At 36.9% G+C, this 21,530-nt stretch overlaps 1 protein-coding gene, 1 non-coding gene and 1 pseudogene across 2 annotated transcripts in view; 2 read left to right on the forward strand and 1 right to left on the reverse strand.

Moving 5' to 3' along the window:
• Nucleotides 1–465: 465 nt before the first annotated feature.
• RRM1 (ribonucleotide reductase catalytic subunit M1) overlaps nucleotides 466–21,530 on the reverse strand; it is a 35,826-nt gene continuing 14,761 nt past the window's right edge. Inside the window, exons 8-19 of the mRNA XM_045071458.1 lie at nucleotides 17,687–17,828; nucleotides 16,281–16,364; nucleotides 13,772–13,933; nucleotides 13,324–13,403; nucleotides 12,230–12,431; nucleotides 9,442–9,591; nucleotides 9,012–9,233; nucleotides 6,867–6,943; nucleotides 4,357–4,492; nucleotides 3,376–3,471; nucleotides 2,108–2,296; nucleotides 466–1,092 (exon numbers count right to left, since the gene is read on the reverse strand). Coding sequence (XP_044927393.1) covers nucleotides 904–1,092; nucleotides 2,108–2,296; nucleotides 3,376–3,471; nucleotides 4,357–4,492; nucleotides 6,867–6,943; nucleotides 9,012–9,233; nucleotides 9,442–9,591; nucleotides 12,230–12,431; nucleotides 13,324–13,403; nucleotides 13,772–13,933; nucleotides 16,281–16,364; nucleotides 17,687–17,828 — 1,729 coding nt within the window. The 3' untranslated portion in view covers nucleotides 466–903. The remainder of the gene's footprint in view (nucleotides 1,093–2,107; nucleotides 2,297–3,375; nucleotides 3,472–4,356; nucleotides 4,493–6,866; nucleotides 6,944–9,011; nucleotides 9,234–9,441; nucleotides 9,592–12,229; nucleotides 12,432–13,323; nucleotides 13,404–13,771; nucleotides 13,934–16,280; nucleotides 16,365–17,686; nucleotides 17,829–21,530) is intronic.
• Nucleotides 8,506–8,607, forward strand: LOC123389610. The gene has a single exon (XR_006604233.1). It is a non-coding gene; the product is annotated as a U6 spliceosomal RNA (small nuclear RNA).
• Nucleotides 14,375–15,210, forward strand: LOC123389582 (annotated as a pseudogene).

The raw sequence follows: 21,530 nt of genomic DNA on the forward strand, positions 1-21,530 counted from the left end.
GCTACATGCTACATGGATGAACCTTGAAAACATGCTAAGTGAAGTAAGCCAGACATAAAAGGTCACGTATCGTAGTATCCCATTTATATGAGGTACCTGGAATAAGTAAATTAAAAGATAGAAAGTAGGACAGAGTTTATCAGGGATTGAGAGAAGAGAATGAAGATGTTGTTTAGAGTTTCTGTGCAGGATGATAAAAAAATTTCTGGAAATAGGTAGGGGTGATGCCACTAAACTTCATGCCACTAAACTGTATGCTTTAAAGTGGGTAAAAATGGTAACATTTATGTTATGTATATTTACCACAATAAAAAGAGGAAATAGGCATATGTTAAAATCAGAATTCTACACAGCATCTATGTAATTTTTCTTAAAATTTCTTCTCTGAACTCTCAAAGCACAGAAAACATTTTTTTTCACATTTGACTTTTGTATGAAAATAAATGACAAATTTGGTCTCACACAATCACTTAGAAATGTTTATTTCAGAATGACCTATATAGGAGCTTATCCAGATAAAGGTCCTGACAGCACTTCTCACAGGTTATGACTCAGTTTTGCTTCTCTGGACCCACCAGTCAAAGCAGCAAAACTGTGTCTCCTTTCAAAAACTGAGGTCACCAGAAAAAGGGTGCCAGGTGGGCAATGAAACCCTACTCAACACTTCCTATTTGCAAGGTGACTTCTTTTGCACTCCTAAAACTTCTACTTTGATTCCAGAGATAACAATTTTAAAAAATTAATACTTTCACTCTATATAGAAACAGTACTTTAAATTGACTGACCCTTTTGCTGCAGTAAGGTCCAGCAAAGGCTTAGTACTTCAAGCAAACCTACTACACCTATCTATGCTCAAGAAGTAGTTTGGCTATGAGGAAGTGCTGGTCTCCTCCAAGCCTTTCCTCAGGACCCACACATCAGACACTCCTCTCTATTCTCCAGAGAGCACACCATTGCTGCTGTGTTCCTCTCCTTCTCTTCTTCTTCTTTTGTTGCCTTCTCCTTATCTTTCAGCTTCTCCTTATTTAGAGTGAACTGGATTGGATTTGCTGCTGGTCGTGTCCTTAAGTAATACATCCCAGTCTTCAAACCCTACAAAGGAAGCAAATACAGCTATTAGAAATTTTAAGAACACTAGGCATTCAAGACCAATGTTTAAAACACACTTCCATAAATCAAATCAGATTGTTTTCTAAACCTGAAATTCCAACTCCTTTAGGAAGCCTTCTTAAAAATACTGAAGAGGTAGAAAGAGTCAGACAGTATACTGTGTTCCTTTTGCCACTAAAAACGCTTATCTCTTTGGAAGTGTCAAATATTTTTGTTCTCTAATCTTTTCTTGTATTTAGGTGTATGACTTCCAAGTTCGCCTAAAACAACATGTCTACTTTATAACTATTTATGGAGATAGACTGTGTCTCTGTAAAGAACAGATGATGACTACTTCAAGGGTCAGGATCATCTTCTATTCAGTAAACCCAAAGACATAGTGTGTGGTCAATAAATATCTCTTAAATTTAAAAAACAAACTGTACATCTGTATAAATACCCAGAAGATTACCAGGTACTAAGGATAGAATCCAGAATCACAGGACTTTACCGCCGGCAATGAGAAGCTAAGTAACTGGCCTTTATACTATAAATAGTTAAAGTGGGGAAACAAAGGATGTTTCTGAATAGGGGCTGGCACACGTAAAGTTTTATTTCAGAAATGGTAGCAGTGCACAAGACAGCCTAGATCAGATACTAGAAGCAGGGGGATCAGTTAAAAAGCTTAAGAATAATGGCAGTGGAACAGGAAGAAAGATACTCAAGAAACAGTATAAAGGAACAACCACCACAACTTGGTGAGTGATTCTATGGAGAATAAGGAGAGGATTGTAGGTAACTCCAAGGTTTCAAAACTGAGAGTGAAATAATCCTAAAAGAAACAAGAAAATCCAAAGTGTGATCTGGTACAAAAACCATGACTTGGTTTTAACATACTGGATTTGAAATGAAAAAACGGCTAGGTGGCAGTATTTAATAGGTAGCTAGAATATAAAACTGTTCCAATTTCAAAGTATCCCAAGATGGCAACAAGTCCTCCTTGAGTTCCTCCACGAACCTGCTTCCAGCCATAGAAGTGCATACTAGTGAGTTTGCCGTAGTTAGGCTCAGCGATGTGGATGTTCAAAGACTGGCTTTGATCAATGAAAGCACCTCTTTCAGCTGCCATCTTAAGAACGGTTTTCTGTGAAATTTCCCACACAGTCTTATAAAGTTGCTTCAGGTCATCAGGAATTTCTGGTATGCTCTGAAGAAGGAAAAACAAATGTTTACTGCAGCCTGGCTGAAGAAATTGGGATAATTAACATAATTAATGACACAAGGGTCTGGCCTTAGTTCTACTTCTGCCAGATCTGACCGTACCATTTAGCATCATACAATATGATCCTTATCAGTTTTCCTAAGGCTCTTAACCTTTGGCTTAGAATGTCCAACAAAACTCCATTTAACCAACAAAGTATCTGGCTAGTGGTAATGATTATAAGATCCATTTCTATTTGGATCATAGCCAAACATTCATTATTCTAGAGGTACTTAATAATAAAAAGAGCTAAGCAGCAATAAATGACCCTTGAATTTTGTAGAAAACAAAAGTAGTCAGGGATGTAACTCACATGCAGACAATCAAAGGAAGCAATGAAATAAACCCTTTCTGGAGTCGATAGAAATAATGTTTTCTTAGGTCTAGGGTTAATCTGCTACAGATTAGCTGATTAGCTAATGCTACAATTTCTGCCACAAATAGAGAAATGTTACAGAAATCCTTATCTGTGTTACCAGGGAAACAAATGTTTAAACAGAGCCCTCCATCTACAAATAAATACTTCTTGATTCTTGGCTGCAAATATTTTATTGTTAAATACTATCTGTGGCTCTGTTTTTTGGACTTTGACTCCTTGGTCTCCACCGAAGACTTCTTAATTAAGTTTGACTCTCTAATTTCACACTTTATATCAGTGGTCCGAAAATTTCGATGCATTTTGGAATGACCTAGGGGGTCTTTAAAAAATACTAATGCCTGTCTTCCATTTCCAGACATTCTAATTTAATTGTTATGGGGTGCAACCTAAGCTTCAGAATTTTAAAAGCTCCCCAGTTGATTCTAATGTTCAGAGAAATTGGAAACTACTGCCTTATATTATTGCACAAACAAGAGGGTAAAGTCTAGCTATATAAAGATGTATATAAGCCTACCACAACAATGCAGGTGAACACAAGCCCATATGACCACAGTGAATGACTTTTCTCTCTACTGAATGGGGTAAGTAAGAAGGTACCAATGTCCAACTCAGATTCTAAAGAGCACACTTGATTTTCATACTGTACCTGGATAGAACCATTGCATGCGATAATCTGATTTTTCATCTCTTCATTCCATAAGCCCCGCTCAGTAAGATCCTTCAGTAAGTGAGGATTTACAATCTGAACAGAAAACCAAAAAAGATGTCAAGGAATAATAAGAACAATAGGGCCTAAACAGGGTCACAGTCCTTGAGCTTATAATAAATAAAATCACTGAAGAAGTATTTAACATTAAATTAGTTGGTAAAGTCTATCTTTTACAAGATTGAGAGGCCCATCCTACCAAACAAAATCTTAATCTGTGATTCAAGAAATATAGTATTTGCCAAAGTGAAAAGAAATAGCATTGCCTAAAATGGGTATATCTGTGTAGATTACTTCTTCCCCCTCCCCCCAAGTAAGGAGAAAATAATACTTAAGAAGAAACATTAGAAATGTATCCACTCCAAACCTTACAGAAATTTATTTCAGGAGATCAGGAAATTCACAAATAAAAATCTTTTAAATTAGTGGTTCTCAACCCTAGTTGCACATTAGAATTACCTGGGAACCTTAAAAAAACACTGGTCCTACCCACCAGGAATTCTAATTTGTAAACCAGGTTGAGAACTACTGTCATGGTTCCATATACTTCTTGCTTTTATATACATCTTGAGTTTCACTGTATACATCTTGAGTATCATCAACTTAAGCATCTGAGGTCATAGTATACATCATTATGATTACAGAATGGTTAAATATCGTGTGAATTCTAGTATCAACAAGTTACTTTCCTACCCACCTATCAACACTTTCCTACCTAACGATCATTCATTCTTTCAACAGATATTTATTAAATGTCTATTATTAAATAACGTAGAAAAATATTGGATATGAAAGGGACTTACTTTATCAAAGCTCTGCCCCCATACAAAGCAAAAGGGACATACTAAATATGAGTTGGCATTTACTCCCAACATCAGGTTTTTGCAAGATCTCCTGTAGGTCTATTTGTGATCTTCTCACCTGAAATTCTCCTGACAAAACTCTGCGAGTATAGATGTTGCTGGTGTAAGGTTCGATGGACTCATTATTTCCCAGAATCTGAGCAGTTGAAGCAGTAGGCATCGGGGCAATAAGTAAACTGTTTCTTATACCATACCTAAAGAAAAGGAGATTGTTAGGTGCTGGTACTAAAGCTACAATCTGCCCGGAAGGGAGCTACTTCATGTCACTGCAGTAAATGCAGATGGAGGGAGTAACATCATACATGCATTAGACTCACATAATGACTTTGGAATTTGACCCCTATAGAGATGCATCTCACAGTATGGGTGCTATAGCTCACCCCTCTTCTGAACACCTGACTCCTAAACAAAATTAGCACAATTTTACTGCTGAAGTTTCTTATCAGGCCATGACTTATTAGTACTTCATACACTAGCTTGCCTAAGGAAATAATCGAATGGCTGTTGAAGAGTCCCCACCTGTATCAGGGTACATTCATTCAACCCTCACTCTTTTCTACATGCCCTATGATCACTGTGCTAAGCCCTTTCAGGAAACATAATGATGTGAAAGTGGTCAGAATCCAACATCTATCACCAAAATTCTCCACAGGGAAAGATTATGCTCAAAGTATATTCCTGACTTCCTCTATTACCTCTTCGCTCACAAGTTCCTAGAGGAAGGTTAACATCTTCTGCCTCTATTCACTGCCAAAGAGAGTGTTTAAGGAAGAATATGCCATCTGAACATGCAGAAATCTTCAAGCTGCCCTTAGCTCATCCTTCAAAGCTCAGCCTAAGAGATGACTACTAGAACATCTTTCCTGACCAGGCAGACAATACTAAATACAACTCTAGTATTTCTTCCGCAAACATTTTCTATGATCTGTACACCTTTATGTATACTTTATGTGTGCTACATGTTTCACTTTAAGTCTTAAGTTTCTCAAACACCAAGATTTTGTCTTTCCTATATTCTATACCTCTGGATTTATCCAGTACTTAGCGTAAAGCTTCATGTCCTAATGGAATCTGTACTACTGGGATCTTAATCTCACTTTGCCACTCCTAGTTTTGAGGAATCAAGCAAATCACCAGTGAATTTCATGTCTTACTTCCTCAGTAAAAAGTGGACAGTGATTTTTCCGGCCCAAAGAGAGGAAAACATTTTGAAAAGTCATATATATACATATATACATATATATGTATATATATGACATCATATATATACATATATACGTATATATGTATATATATGACATACCAAACTATGGAATTGTCTGTAATCATTAAAAACATTAGGTAAATCTTCAAGTACTAAGAGAAAGACATCGAAAATAAATCACAAAGTCAGAAAATATCAAATTTGATCATATTTTTGTAACAAAACTGTGTGCATCTGCAAATGTACTGAAAAAGGTCTAGAAAAATACACACCATTAACAATGGCTATCTCTGGGAAAAGGAGTAAGTTGGTTTGTATTTGTTTTGTGGAACAAGTGGTTGGCAGGAGAGGAATAAAGAAGGGCTTTCACCTTCCATTTTATTTCTGTACTTGAACTTTGTTATTCATGTATTAATTTTGAAATTTTAAAAAGTTCTATATAGAAAAATATCCATAGTATTTTGAAAATAAAATAAAATAAAATACATGTCCATTTTTGTAGAAGTTGAATTTGCATATAAATGTACACAGGCACACACGTTTAGAAGAAAGTCTGAAAGATGAAAGACAAAAAGATACAAACAAATTTTTAGGAGGTGGTATTGGGATAATTTCATTTTATTCCCTTTCCCACATACATTTTCCTAAATTTTCTAACAAGTATTATTAAGTAATAAAACAATTTTAAGGCAAATAGATATTTTTTAAAGAGTATTTTTAAAGCTACTGCTTCCTTCCGTAAACATTAAACACTCTGCATATTCATTAATAATCCAGAGACAACAGGCTCATGAAGAAAGTGAAAACAACTTGTTTTATTATTCACTAAGCAAAACATCCTACCCGCCCTTAAATCCTTTTTATTTTTATTAGTTTGAAAGGCCTTAAAAACCTCAAGTTTTACATTTTTCTTTCACAATTTAACACATTACCCTCCAAAAGCTCTTCCAAATCCCTAACTTACTCCTGTGACAACCAATTCAGCAAAAGCCATTTAGATGCCCAAGGTAGTTAAGCAATAAATAAAAGTGAAAAACATCTAAAAAGCAAGCACACTCGGAAATATGAAGTTTAATGAGATAAAGAACTGCTTAATCTGGGTAGTTACGCCCCTAAAACAAGACTAACTAGTAACACCTACCATTTATTAAGATTCATTGTACCAAGCTACTATATATATATATATTCATATATTATCTTACAAAGTATTTTTACAAAAATAATTCTGTAGATAGGTCATTTTTGCCCCATTTAAAAGAGGAAAAATGAGTTTCAGAAGTTAAAATAACATACCTAACTTCTGAAAGCCAGAATGAGAACCTAAACCTCCTTACTTTAAAACTACCTTACAGCTCTTTGCTTACTTTGCAATCTTTTCCTTGAGAAGTTTCCAGTCCCACAAGTCTGTGGGAGTAACATTCCACATATCATACTGAAGGATCTAGGGAATAAACAAAGCAAACTTAAGACAAATCACTCTATAACAATTTAAAACCATGACAAAAAGCAAATCACTAACTGCCATGCCCCACAACCCAACAGATGTCTTCTAGTGGAACTGTGTGAGGAATACAAGGTCCAGAGATTTCTCTGAACAAACTTTCATGCAGTCATATTGATCAAAAGCAGGCTAAGAAAACTGGCTAAGGCATATCTCTTCCCCATGTCCCTGCTGTGTGCCCTCAGAGGGCCCATAACATATCTACAAACCAGGAAATCCTAACATTCATGTAAATACGTTGCTGAGATGCATTCTTTTTTTTGTACATAAAAATGTTATTCTAATTTCATCTTTAATTGCTTTGATCTATTTACTTAGCTATTACTAACAACTATTTTCAAACCACTGGTTATCAGATTTCCTAAAGACCAGCAGGAACATCAGGACTAAACATAACATAACATTTTACTTCACACTGAAGAGACTCATACTACCAATAATAAAGGCAGTGTGGAAAGCAGAATTCTAACACAGTTCCCAGGTTCCCCAGTTGCACAGGCCATGTATAATGTCCTCCTCCTGAGTGTCACTTACATAATCAAGGCAAAGAGGAAAAGTTTCTACAGATGTAATTAAGGTTACCAATCAGCTAATTTTGAGTAAACAAAAGAGAGATTATCCTGAGTGGATCTGACTTATCATGTGAAAGCCTTCAAAAGAGAAACTGGACTGGGGCCTTCTTGAAATGAGAGACTCTCTCCTACTGGCTTTCAAGAAACACAATGTCATGAGTTGTACAGGTACAAACAAATGAATTCTGCCAAAGACCAGGTGAGCTTGGAAGAGGACTCTGAGCCTCAGAGCAGACCGGAGCCTCTATCAACACCTTGGTTATAACCTTGAGAGACCCAAACAAAATGACCTAGCTAAGGCAAGACGACCCCGATTCAAGGAAATGGAGATAATGTATGTTGTTTTTATCTACTAAATTTAGCAAAAGAAAACTAATACAGTTAGCATGCTTCTTAAGTCACTTTTACCAATGACTAGTTCTAAATAAAGCATTAAAATAAAGGGGTATCTGGCTGGCTCAAGTCGGTGGAGTATGCGACTCTTGATCTCAAGGTTTTAAGTTCAAATCCCATGTTGGGTGTAGAGATTACTAAAAAATAAAATTTTGGGATGCGTGGGTGGCTCAGCTGCTTAAGTGTCTGCCTTCAGCTTGTGTCGTGATCCCGGGATCCCGGGATTGAGCCCCACATGGGGCTCCCTGCTCAGCAAGGAGTCTACTTCTCCTGGTCCCTTTGTTCCTCCCCCCAGCTTGTTTTTCTCTCTCTCTCTCTCTCTCTTCCCTTGCTCTCTCAAATTTTAGTGTATGTGCTGCTGAAGGAAGTACACTCTCTCTCTCTCAAATAAATAAAAATCTAAAATAAAATCTTTTAAAAACCCCACATTAAAACAGAGTATCTTTTTTACTCTAGAGAACAAAAGTACCGTATTAGTTTCCTGTGTCTGGAATAACAAATCACCATAAATTTCGTGGCTTAAAATAACAAAAATGTATGCTCACTTTGGCAGCACATATACTAAAATTGAAATGATAGAGATTAGCATGGCCCCTATGCAAGGATGACCTGCAAATTCATGAAGAATTCCGTATTTTTTAAGTGTATTCTCTCATAGTTTTGGAAGCCAGAAGCCCAAATGAACATGTTGGGAGGGCCACGCTCTCTCCAGGTGCTCTGGAGAAGATTCTGTTCTTTGACTCTTCCAGTCTAGTGGTTATAGGCATTCCTGGGTTATGGGTGCATCACTCCGACTTCTGCCTCCATGGTCATGTTGCCTCTCCTTTTCTCTGTCTCTTGTAAGGACTATTGTCGCTGGATTTAGGGTCCACCTGGGTAATCCAGGATAATCTCATTTCAAAATCCTTAATCACATCTGCAAAGACCCTTCTGAAATCCAAAAAGGTAACATTCATAGGATCCAGGGATCAGGATGTGAATACATCTTTTTGAAGGCTACCATTCAGCTTACAGGCAAAAAGAAACATTATCCATATACTTACTCCTCTGCTAACTGGAGAGCCCTCATAGGTTTCATACGGGCCATGCTCCTTGGCCAAGTCACAGCTGGCTTCCAAGGCTCCATAATAAATGGTTTCAAAGATCTGCTTGTTCAGTAGCTGGGCTTCTGGACTCTCAAACGGATACCTCATCAGAATAAAAGCATCTGCCAGACCTTGTACCCCGATTCCAATGGGGCGATGGCGTTTATTTGATAAGCATGCCTTTGTGCCAACAGATTTAGAGAAGAAGGAGACATTACTGAACAGAAAAGGCAACATTCTGCACCAAATGATACACGCTCTTTTTTTAATCTCTATTTTCTCACAAACATTCTAATGACAGCCGTTTAAATGAAGACTGTCAGGCTGACTGTCCCTCCTACTAGTTGGATTTCAAGAATTATCAATAAGCAGAGACTTCTATTCATACCTCTGGGATAGGGTAGTAGTTAATATCAATAATTTTATTCAAGTTTCGGACAATGACTTTGGTGACTTCAGCCAGCTTCTTAAAGTCATATGTGTGTTCTGACGTGACATACATATTGAGGGCCAAGGAAGCCAAGTTACAGACTGCAACCTGGAATGCAAAGAAAAAGGGTCAAGAATCACACAATTTTTATTTCTTCCCCCTGTGTCAATGACACCACCATGTAAGCCTCTAACACTCTATATAAATTTTTTATATTTATCTCCTCCCTGGTCACTGTTCATTTCTAAATCCCAATACCTATTCATATGTGAGTTGTAAAATGCAGCAGTGAAATAGGTAAGACAGAGAATCTGTGTTCCATAGTCCATGGCTCTATTGCCAGAGAGACCTCCCACTGTGCTCTAATTTCTTATGTGTACCTGTCTCAGTCAGTAGAGGTACTGTCCAATACAGTAGCCAATAGCCACATATAGCTACTTAAATAAAATTAAAAATTCAGTTTCTCAGTTGCACTAGTCCTATTTCATGTGCTCAATAGCCATGAGATACATTTCCATTGCTCCAGAAAGCTCTTCCAAATTACACATTCCCACCTTACTCTCACTGAAATTCTGATAAGCCCCTAACAACAGGGGATCCAAGTTTGTGAATTCTGAAAAAGCTTTTCAGGTGATTTACCACTAGGTGGTAAGCTTTTTCAGGAAAGAAACGTATCTTATTTATACTTATATTTTTAGCACTAGTTCCACATCTGGTATATAACAAATGCTTTAATAATGTTGAATGAATACACTTTACTTCCCATTTTGATTATGACTATCCAAACACAAAAATCTCAACTCCCCTCACCTAGACTCCCTCATGCCCTTCGTATCTACTCAATTCTACACATATCGCCTACGTGCCCATTTTTAAAGCACAGCTTGGATTGCTAAGTCTGATAAATGTTACAAAGAAAAATAAGGCAGGAAAAGACAAAATGGTTCTAGGAATAAGGACAGAAGGAGTGCCATTTTAAAACAGAGTTGTCAGGTAAGACCTCACTGATAATGAGACATATGAACAAAGAACTGAAAAGTTTAGACAGCAAAGCCACGTGGCTATCTGGGAGGGGAAAGCATTTTCACATTCAAAGTAAACAGCAAAAATCCTGATAAAGGGGGTGTGCTTGATATACTTGGAAATTAGTAGGGCTGGAGCACAGTGAACAAAGGGGAAAGTAACAGTAGATGAGATGGGCATACCTAGTTGCGCATGAACTCATAAGGCACTGTAAGAATTCTGGATGGAAATTAAATACTGATACATGTTACAACACAGATAAGCTTTGAAAACATGCTAAGTGAAAGAAGCCTGACACAAAAGACCACTACATTACATGATTCTGTTTATAGGGAATGCCCATAAGAGGGAAATCCAGAGGCAGAAAATAGATTAGTAGTTGCCAGGGGCTGGGGGAAGAGAGCTAATGGGTATTAGGTTTCTTTCTGGGTTGATGAGAAGCGTTCTAGAATTAGATATTGGTGATGGTTACACAACCTTGTGGATATACTAAAAAACACTGAAATGTACACTTAGAAGGGTGGATTTTATGGTAGGAGAATTATATTTCAATTTTTTAAAAATGAACAAACTCTGGATGGGTTGCAAAGTCAAAGAAGTGTTGTATGGAGGAATGTTATGACCTGATTTTTGTTTTAAGGGTCACTCTAGTCTCTATAGCATAATCTATCTTGTACAACAGTTACTTGATACAGTATATGCCAGTTTTCTCCAACAATGAATTATACATTTCCAGAGGGCAGGGCCTGAGCCATAATCATTTACATCCCAGAGCATTTGGTACAGTGTCTTACACATAGCTGGTGCTCAGTAAACTCTGGCTGAATTAAACCACAACCCAATTCACTTCACATTTTCTTCCCAACTTTAAATTTGTTGTGTTTTTTAGGTCCTAGCATATGGGATCTGCTCCTTCCTCCTCATTTCCATAGTTTACATCCAACATCTAAGCAGCCTGTCATCCAACCACTACAATAATCTCCACAAGATAACCTCCAACCTCCTCTAACACCAAGACACTCTATTACCAGAAACAAGATCTATCCTTCTCATCCTAGCATTTTTGATGCTATTTTCCTTTCAGGACCTACAAGGGCTTCCTACTCTGTGACATGCCAGACATTTCACCTACTATCTCCCCACCCCCAGCCATAGCCATCTCTGCAGATACCAAACCATAATGTATTTGCTCCATCAGAACAAACTTATTTGACAATCTCTGCACAAAACCTATACCTGTCTCTGATCTGACAGGCTATTCTTCCCTTTTCCATAAACTTAAAAAAAAAAACAAATCTATGTCCCATTTCTAGCCTCACCTCTTCTGCAGATCGCCTTAAAGATTTGCCATTAGAATTTTGTCTCTCCATTCACTGAAAAGACCTGCTTACTGAATTAGCATCCTGACATTCTTGTGTTTGTCCTAAACCGCCATAATGGAACACTGAGAAAATATTATTAAATTTATTTTAATTGTTTATTAAACAATGGGTGTTTAAGAAAAAAAGTGAATCTTTTCTATATAGTTTAGACTCTAAGATATTTAAGGGTACAGATCACATCTGTTCCTTTCTCTTGTCATCTCTACTTTAGTGCCCTTCTATTTACAGCAAACTTTGGAAACTTCATTTCCCCATTTCAATAAAATCAAGTAAAGGATTCACAAAGAATAACTGCCTAAGATTCTCCTCTCAGGACTCAGGGCAGAAGTTCGTCTACCTACCTCATCTTTGCTGGTATACTCTACTATTTCTGTGCACAGGTTGCTGCATTTGATTGTTCCCAGGTTCTGCTGGTTGCTCTTCCGATTACAGGAGTCTTTGTAAAGCATGTACGGGGTACCTGTCTCTGTCTGAGACTCAATGATGGCATACCAAAGCTGCTGCGCTTTTACAACTTTGCGGACACGACCCTGTTTCTCATAACTGAAAGGCAAAGCTAATATTATTTTAATATTCCCTAAGAAAATCTTTATTGCAGACAACTTGAAGACACTAAAGAATAAAATTATGAAAACTCTTATTAAATGTTTACTGTTTTGCTAAGAGAGCAGAGGAAAATCGGGCAGCTCTGGACCCATTAGAATATACCCAAATCCTATTAAATCAATAATACCCATCATAAGGAAAAAGAACAACACCTAAAGTTGTCAGATCTACTACTATGCTATTATTTAATGAACTAGTGACACATGTCCTGGCTGTTCTTAATTTCTGTGGGCAACATAAAGCGCAACTTTTTTTTTTAATTTTTTATTTTTTATAAACATATATTTTTATCCCCAGTGGTACAGGTCTGTGAATCACCAGGTTTACACACTTCACAGCACTCACCAAAGCACATACCCTCCCCAATGTCCATAATCCCACCCCCTTTTCCCAAACCCCCTCCCCCCAGCAACCCTCAGTTTGTTTTGTGAGGTTAAGAGTCACTTATGGTTTGTCGAGCGTAACTTTTTATATCATATATCTTATTTATATATTTGCTTTACACTATAAGACAAAGCAAAATATTAACCTTCACCTTAATTTTTATAAGTATCAATTAAAAACCAAAGCACCTCTGTATAAGTCACAAAGGTTTTGTTGTTGTTGTTTTTAAGTCACAAAGTTTTAATTAAGAAAGAAGACAGAAGCAAATTTTGGTGAAGATTCAGGTAGCAAATCTGACGACAATAAAATTACTAATCACATTCTCTCCTGGATATTTCTGAAGATTCCTAGAAACTGGTTAATAACTGATGAGGTTTTGAAATTTGGATCCCCCAAATAAAAGAAACACATTATTAAAAATTACTACTTCACATTTTTCCCATACCTTTCATATAGCTTCTCAAATTCCTCTCCCCAAACCTCATCCAGACCAGGACATTCATTTGGACACATCAAAGACCAATCCTACAAAGGGAAGAACCCATAAAAGACTTGAAATAACCAATCACACATAGTCCATTAGGAACATAACAAGGGTTAGGGTGGCTTCCACAGACTCTCTTGGAAATCTGCTATAGAAATAATCATTTCGGGCTCAGGCTCAAACATCTAGTTCTGCCTGTTTATACATGACCTTTTAAGCATTTAAGTCAGATGGAATCTGCTTTAGAGAATAAAAACCCAAGAGGGTAAGAATGGCATCTCTTAAATTGCTTAAGATGCCTTTCATAGCATAACACATAGGTGGATTCTTCTTAACCATGATTTAAGATGACAAAAAAGAAAGCTGATATGAATCAACTTGTTCTTACCAACAGGTACCTCTTTCTTACCTGATTAGTCTCCACTCGTTTCATGAAAAGATCTGGAATCCAAAGGGCAAAGAAAAGGTCCCTGGCACGCTGTTCTTCCTTTCCTGTGTTCTTCTTTAAATCAAGAAACTCAAAAATGTCTAAATGCCAAGGCTCCAGGTAAATAGCAAATGCCCCAGGTCGCTAAAAGCAAGTAAACCATCATTCTTTTCAGAATCAGAATGAAATAAAGAAACTTCATATTTTCTAAAGCACTTTTAGAATATCACCTTTGATCTACATTACAATTAAGGAATTAAATGAGAGAATACAAATAAAAGTACTCCAAATATAAGTAGTAATATTGTTCTTACAAGTCCAGGAGTAAAAAAGTGCACTTGATAAGAACAAGAGGAAATAACTCATCCAAAGTGACCTAGTGAACTGCAGATGGAGCTTCCTTTCAGCTGCCATACAGTTCACTTGACCTTACATAACAGGTACACAAAGCCCACAGGAAATCATCTTAACTTTGACAATAATATGTTGTCCTCTTATTAAAGATCAAAAAAGTGATGTCTTATCAAGGTCTCCACAGATCGCTTTTAAAGTCCATCAAGGGAGCTCTCTTTACCATTTTGCAAGATGGCAGGCGAAAAAGCTGAGAAGCTGGATACTAAGAAAAAACCTGAAGCCAAGAAGCTGATGTTGGTGATAAGGCTCAGAAAGGTAACCCGAAGGCTAAAAACGCCAAAGAAGGGGAAGCCCCAATGCAGCCGAAACCCTGTCCTAGTCAGAGGAATTAGCAGATACTCCCAATCGGCTACATGTTCCAGAAGGGCCATGTACAAGATGAAGTATTCAGCAGCTAAATCCAGGGTTGAAAAGAAAAAGGAGGTTCTTGCTACTGTCACAAAACCAGTTGGTGGTGACAAGAATGGTTAAACTTCACAAAATGCTGAGGTATTATCCTACTGAAGCTGTGCCTCAAAAGCTGTTGAGCCATGGCAATAAACCTTTCAGTCAGCACGTGAGAAAACTGCGAGCTAGCATCGCTCCTGGGACCATTTTGATCCTCCTCACTGGCACCACAGAGGCAGAGGGTAGTTCTCCTGAAGCAACTGAGCAGTGGCTTGTTACTTGTGACCAGACCGCTGTCTCTCAATCGAGTTCCTCTGTGTAGAACACACCAGAAATTCATCATTGCCACTTCTACCAAAATTTATATCAGCAGTGTGAAAATCTCCAAACTTCTCAGTGATGCTTACTTTAAGAAGCTGCATAAGCCCAGATACCAGGAGGGTAAGATCTTTGACACCAAGAAAGAGAAATATGAAATTACAGAGCAGGACAAGGTTGATCAGAAAGCTATGGACTCGCAAATTCTGCCAAAAATCAAAGCTGTTCTTCAGCTTCAGGGCTACCTCTGTTCTCTGTTTTCTCTCACAAATGGAGTTTACCTTCACAAATTGGTGTTCTGAATTTCTTACAAAGAACCTAATTAAATAACTAATTAATTTTTAAAAAATAAAAATAAACAATGTCCATCAAGGGAAATTCATAAGCTAACAGGTGATTAGTATGCCTACATATCTGTCAGAGGCAGGCTCAAATTGCAAACTATCCTGCTGTTAACACTGGGTAAACAATCCAGTCCTCTCAACTTTACTTCTCCCTCTGTGAAATCGGCAGAGTTGTGTTTTTGTTTTTGTTTTTTAAGACTTTATTTATTTATTTGACAGAGAGAGATCACAAGTAGGCAAAGAGGCAGGCAGAAAGAGAGGGGGAAGCAGGCTCCCCGCTGAGCTCTGTGCTCAGCAGGGAGCTATGTAGGGCTTGATCCCAGGACCCTGAGACCATGACCCAAGCTGAAGGCAGAGGCTTAACCCACTGAGCCACCCAGGCACCCCTGTTTTTGTTTTTTTAAAGAAAAAGCTACAAGACTATCACAACCCCTTTTCAAGGTTATGTATTAAGTCACAACTTTAGAAATTCTTTGCCAATCAACTTTCATACAAAAAAGCTGACTAGGGGGTGCCTGGCTGGATCAGTGGGTACAGTATGTGACTCTTGATCCTCAGAGTCATGAATTCAAGCCCTGCACTGGGTGTGGAGTTTACTTAAAAAATAAAAAATATAAAATATAAATAAAAATAAATAAATAAAAGCTGGCTAGACCACTGCTTGCCTGGAGCCAGGGGCAAAGCATGTATGGGTGGGAGTGATGTGATTAATCAATGGTGCCCACAGAAACATTTTGGGGTAATAGGAAATGTTCTAGATCTTGATTAGTGTAGTGACTAAACAAGTATATAGATTTGTCAAAATCCACCAAACTGTACACTTAAAGTGTGTACACACTTAAAGTAAGTAAAGTATACCTCATTAAACTGATTTTAAAAGTGAAAAAAAGTAGTTGCAAATATATACAGTATATTAGCAAAGTAGTTAGAAATATACAGAGAGTAAATCATCTTATTTGAAGCATACACATTTTTAGGTTAAAGATTTCTAGTTCTGATTTCCAGGACTTTCAAGTAACAGAACATACCTTGTTTCCACCTTGATCCACATATCGAGCTGTGTTGTTATATACTCTCAGCATTGGTACAAGGCCATTGGAATTGCCATTAGTCTGAAAAAGAAACCAATAATAAAGGCATCTGGAGTAGAACAGTGGGACTAAGAAAGCAAAAGAACAAAATGGCTCAACAGTGAACAAATTACTCTCTTCATATCTGTATAGTCTCATCTGTTCTCCATCTCTCCTTTTGCTTTGCAAACAGAATACCCAATATAAAATAAACAAAATGTTGGTTTTCTCTAATTATTGCTGTATTGTTGTTGTTACATCTCTTATTTACAAAGAAATATAACATTACAAGTCAAAAGAATCTGAAATCAGGGTAGGTAAATTTAAATTTCCTACCTTCTAATGGACATTAATATAGATCTATTTTGGGTAGAGTAAAAACATTACCACAGTGTCTTTTTCCCTAAAGAATTCAAGGAAACTTACAGTAAGAATTACATACAATGGATAAATGAGGACAATAAAGATAAATGGAGATTCTCAACAATAAAATAGAATCTAGAATAAAGAAAATATAGACTTCTAAAACTAGGATACCACATCAAATTATTTAAAAATAATTCTTCTAACTCCAAAGCAAGCCTTTAAACAGATTAGAAAAATAAATAAACAGCTCACTCTACTATTATGTGTAAGTGCTCCAAAACACTACATAATACAGTAATTTCCTTCTAGACTCTCTAACTTTATTGGTAGGGTTAGATATTTCCTTTACATTACTGGTGAGGAAACAAACTCAGAGATGTAAAATAACTTATGCTGGCCTCCATTACTGGTAAGCAGTAGAGATAGAATTTAAATCCAGGTCTTACCCAACATCCTTATTTTGACTCTCAATGAATAGTGAACTAGCAAAAGACTAAACTTACATCACAAGGTGCCAATGTTTAAAGCATGAATCCTGGCTCTCTCACATATTAAGTGACTAATCTCTAGAAGTAACTTAATTATCTATGCCTCAGTTTTCTCACTTGTAAAATGAAGCCAATATTGCCTATACTCACATAGTTATTATAAGGAGTGAAGTTCCTGCCATGTGTCTATCTCCTACCATTGTAGTAAGAATTAAATGAGTAACTCAGGTAAAGCTTTTATAACAGACTTAGCATATAGTAAACACTCAATAAATGATAGCTGTGCTATTATTATTGCAAAGACAAATCTGAATTCCAAAATCTGACCTAAAAAAAATCCTACAGATCATCTAATCTAAACCAGAACCTAGAAGTAATGAAATGACTCCCTCCATGTCAAAAAGCCGGCTAGAACTTATCCGGGAGCCAGGTCTCCCAAGCCCTAGCATATGCCCTCTCAACCTGAATCCCTCTAGCCTACAATTTTTTAGTCACAAAACAGAAGCTTACCCCAGCAATGTAGCTGCCAGTAGCTCGAATACAACTCACAGCAACACCAATTCCCCCAGCAGACTTGGAAATCAATGCACACTGCTTTAGAGTGTCATAAATGCCTTCAATACTATCATCCTTCATACTCAGAAGGAAACAGCTATGGGGGAAGAAAAAGTCACAACTCAGCAAGGAAATGAAACAAAACAGAGAAACAACATTGACTATACACCCCCAAAACAGTAAGTTGGACAAATAAAAGATCTAAGGTTTAAAAAATTTCTAGGTATTTTAGGAAAAAAAAAAAAAAAAAAACTTTTACTGGATATGATACAAGACACATCAATAAATCATATTATTTTAAAAATATCTCGCTGCCTATCCCAGATGCTAGGCCTAGAAGGAAGTTTTATAATAAAATCTAAAATATTAATTTACATGTTCATCAGACTGCAGATGTGCTTTATCACATTTTCTCATGCAAATTCCTAAGCATACATAACTAATAGGTCTTTCCAACCTATTACTAAGCCAAGTAAAATTAAACATTTATGGAATAAGAAACATCTATCCCATGGTCAAACAATTCATTGAAAGGCCCTCCAAAATTTAGCTCCTTTATAGCCTTGTGGAAGACAGCTCCCCTAACTTGTGATTTGGAACTTATTCTGCTCCCTACCTCAGGAAACTTATTCTACCTATGATCCCTTCACTATCTTGAATCTACACCCACTCAAATGGATTCTATTCAGAAAGATAATATGACATACTTCGTACTTTTCATCTACTTCAAGAAAACAGACACTATAGATATAGTGAATTAGAATCCCATACGATATCCATGCATTTCTACCTTTTTTTTTTATCATTTTTAAATTTCTGGTTACACATTTATTTGTCCTTCTGCAACTTGCTTTTAACTTAATACTGTGTTAGAGATCCTTTCCTACTGTTGTCACTCTCACTAGCTTACTCTCATTGCTATAAATTGTTGCACTTTATGAGTATATCAATATATTTGTCTATTTGCCTGTCGATGGACATTTGGGTTATTTCCAATTTGTTTGGTATTCTAAACAATGTTGCTGTAGAAAATCTTAAACATATCTCCTGGTGCTTAGGTTGAAGGATTTCTGTAGAATACAAACCCAGCAGAGGAATTCCTGGGTCAAAAGACATGTGTGTGTTCCACTTTACTAAAGATTCTCCGAAGTGGATGGGTAAGTATACTCACCTAGCAATGTATGAGACCCTGTGTTCTATATTCTTGGCCAGATTTGTTATTATCAGCCTTTTAATTTTTATCAGTCTGATAAATATGAAACATCTCAATATGTTAACTTCCATTTTCCTAATGACTAAACTCACATGTTTATTCATCAGTCAAGTTTCTTCTGTGAATTATTTCTTTATTCTTTGCCCCATGTTCCTATTTAGTTTTGTCTTGACACAATCCCGTGACAGTTAATATACACTGCCAATATCTTCTCTCAGTCTGGGGGCACCTGGGTGGCTCAGAGGGTTGGGCCACTGCATTCGGCTCAGGTCATGATCTTGGGGTCCTGGCATCGAGCTCTGCATCAGGCTCTCTGCTCAGCAGGGAGCCTGCTTCCTCCTCTCTCTCCCTCTGCCTGCCTCTCTGCCTACTTGTGATCTCTCTCTCTGTGTCAAATAAATAAATTAAAAATATATCTATCTTCTCTCAGTCTAAAACTTGTTTTTCCACTTTGTTTTTGGTTCACAGTTTTTAATTTTAATGTAGTTAATTTTTCCTTAATGTTGTTTTGTCTATTTTAAGAAATCCTTTACCACTGAGATCATACATATTCTCCGATTAAGATGTAGGTTGAAATATTAAGAGTCATTACGTCTATAGCTCACTTTCAAATGACTCAGACAAAAGAATATTTTTTTAATTTTAAAGATTAAAAAATATATATGTGTGTATATATAGCAAAATGGTAGCAATTTTTTAATCTAGGCAGAGGTAAGTATTGGGATGTTCACTATCTTTTCTTTAAGCTTTTCTGAATATTTAAAATTCATAGTAAAAGTAAGGAGAAAAATACACATTTATCTATTTTCTTTAATGCTCTTCTAAAAGTTCCTACTTTCATATTTAGATTTTCTTTCTTGAACATGTTTCTGTATATGGAATGAAAAAGGGAAAGGTAATTACCTTTCCTTCCATAAGATAACCAATTTCCCTAGCACCATTTCCCCCAATGAATTGCAATGACACCTTCCCATATAAGCCTGAATCTCTTCCCAGGCTCTCTGTTATACTCCACTGGTTTATTTGTATTTATCAGAGTAAATACCACACGGTCTTTTTTTCTTTTTTTTTTTTTTTTTAAGATTTTATTTATTTATTTGTCAGAGAGGGAGGGAGAGAGAGTGAGCGAGCACAGGCAGAGTGGCAGGCAGAGGGAGAAGCAGGCTCCCTGCCGAGCAAGGAGCCCAATTCGGGACACTGGATCATGACCTGAGCCGAACGCAGCCATTTAACCAACTGAGCCACCCAGGCGTCCCAATATCACACTGTCCTATTTACCATGGCATTATGGTAGTCTTGAAACCTGGTAGGGCTTATTCTTTAAAACTTGCTATTACAATTTACATCAGTTTCCTACAGCTGCTCTAACACGTTACCACCAACTTGATGGCTTAGAACAGAAACTTATTATCTCATAGTTCCAGAGGCCAGAAGTTCAACGTAAGTTTCACAAGGCCAGAGTCAAGAACACTCCCTCCAGAGGCTCTAGGGAAAAAGAGATTCCCTGCCTCTTCCAGCTTCTAGCGGTTCCTCTGCTTATAGCCACATCACTCCCATTTCTGCTTCCATCTCTATCTTGCCTCTTCTCTTCTGTATGTATCTTACTCCCTCAGCCTCTCTCTTATAAGGATACTTCTGACTGGATTTAAGGCCCACCTGGGTAATTCAGGAAAACCTCCCTAGGTCGAGATCTTTTTTAATCATACTTTCAAAGACCATTTTTCCTTATACATTAACATTTACAGGTTCCAGGGATTAGAACTGGTATCTCTGAAAAGCCTAGGAAATTATTCTTAGCCTTTGCTCTCCAGCATAAATTTTGGAATGAGCACATTTGACATTTTGACTGGATCCATAACTTAAGAAAAACTGACATCTTTATATTATCAAATCCATTTATGATATAAAATCACTCTCCATTTGTTTCTTAATGTCCTTCAATTATGTTTTAGAATTTTCTCTTTAAAAGCCTTCCACATCTTTTATTGCATTTATTCCTGGGTACCTTCCAGTATCCTAAATGATATATCTTAAAATTTAATCTTCTAACAGCTAAAGTAGAGATCTCCTTAATTCATACTGAACTTATATCCAGATACTTTGCTGAAATCTTTTTAATTCTAATAATTTATGTGTAGATGCTCTTGAATTTCCTATGTAAAAACCATACCATCTGTTAATCACTACAGTTTTATTCCCTCATTTACAATCTACTTTTTTCTTATCTTACAATGCCAGCTCAAGGGGCGCCTGGGTGGCTCAGTGGTTTGGGCTGCTGCCTTCGGCTCGGGTCATTAATCGAGCCCCACTACAGCCTGTTTCTCTCTGTCTCTCTCATTTACAATCTACTTGTTCTCTGTCTGTCAAATAAATATCTTACAATGCCAGCTCAAGCCTCCACTATAGTGCTGAAAACAGAGGTAACAGACCTAAGTTTTTAGTGGATATCTCTTACCAAATAAAGAAAGTAATTTTCTGTATCTATCTTGTTCATTTTTTTTAATTATAAAAGAATATTTGATGGTATAAAGTGTTAGTGCAATGGATTACATTAATGCAGTTTTTGATGTTAGCATATCCTTGAAT

This window comes from Mustela putorius, unplaced genomic scaffold, assembly GCF_011764305.1.
Source record: "Mustela putorius furo isolate JIRA1106 unplaced genomic scaffold, ASM1176430v1.1 tig00003987_pilon_pilon_pilon, whole genome shotgun sequence".
In the NCBI taxonomy this organism is placed as follows: Eukaryota; Metazoa; Chordata; class Mammalia; order Carnivora; family Mustelidae; genus Mustela; species Mustela putorius.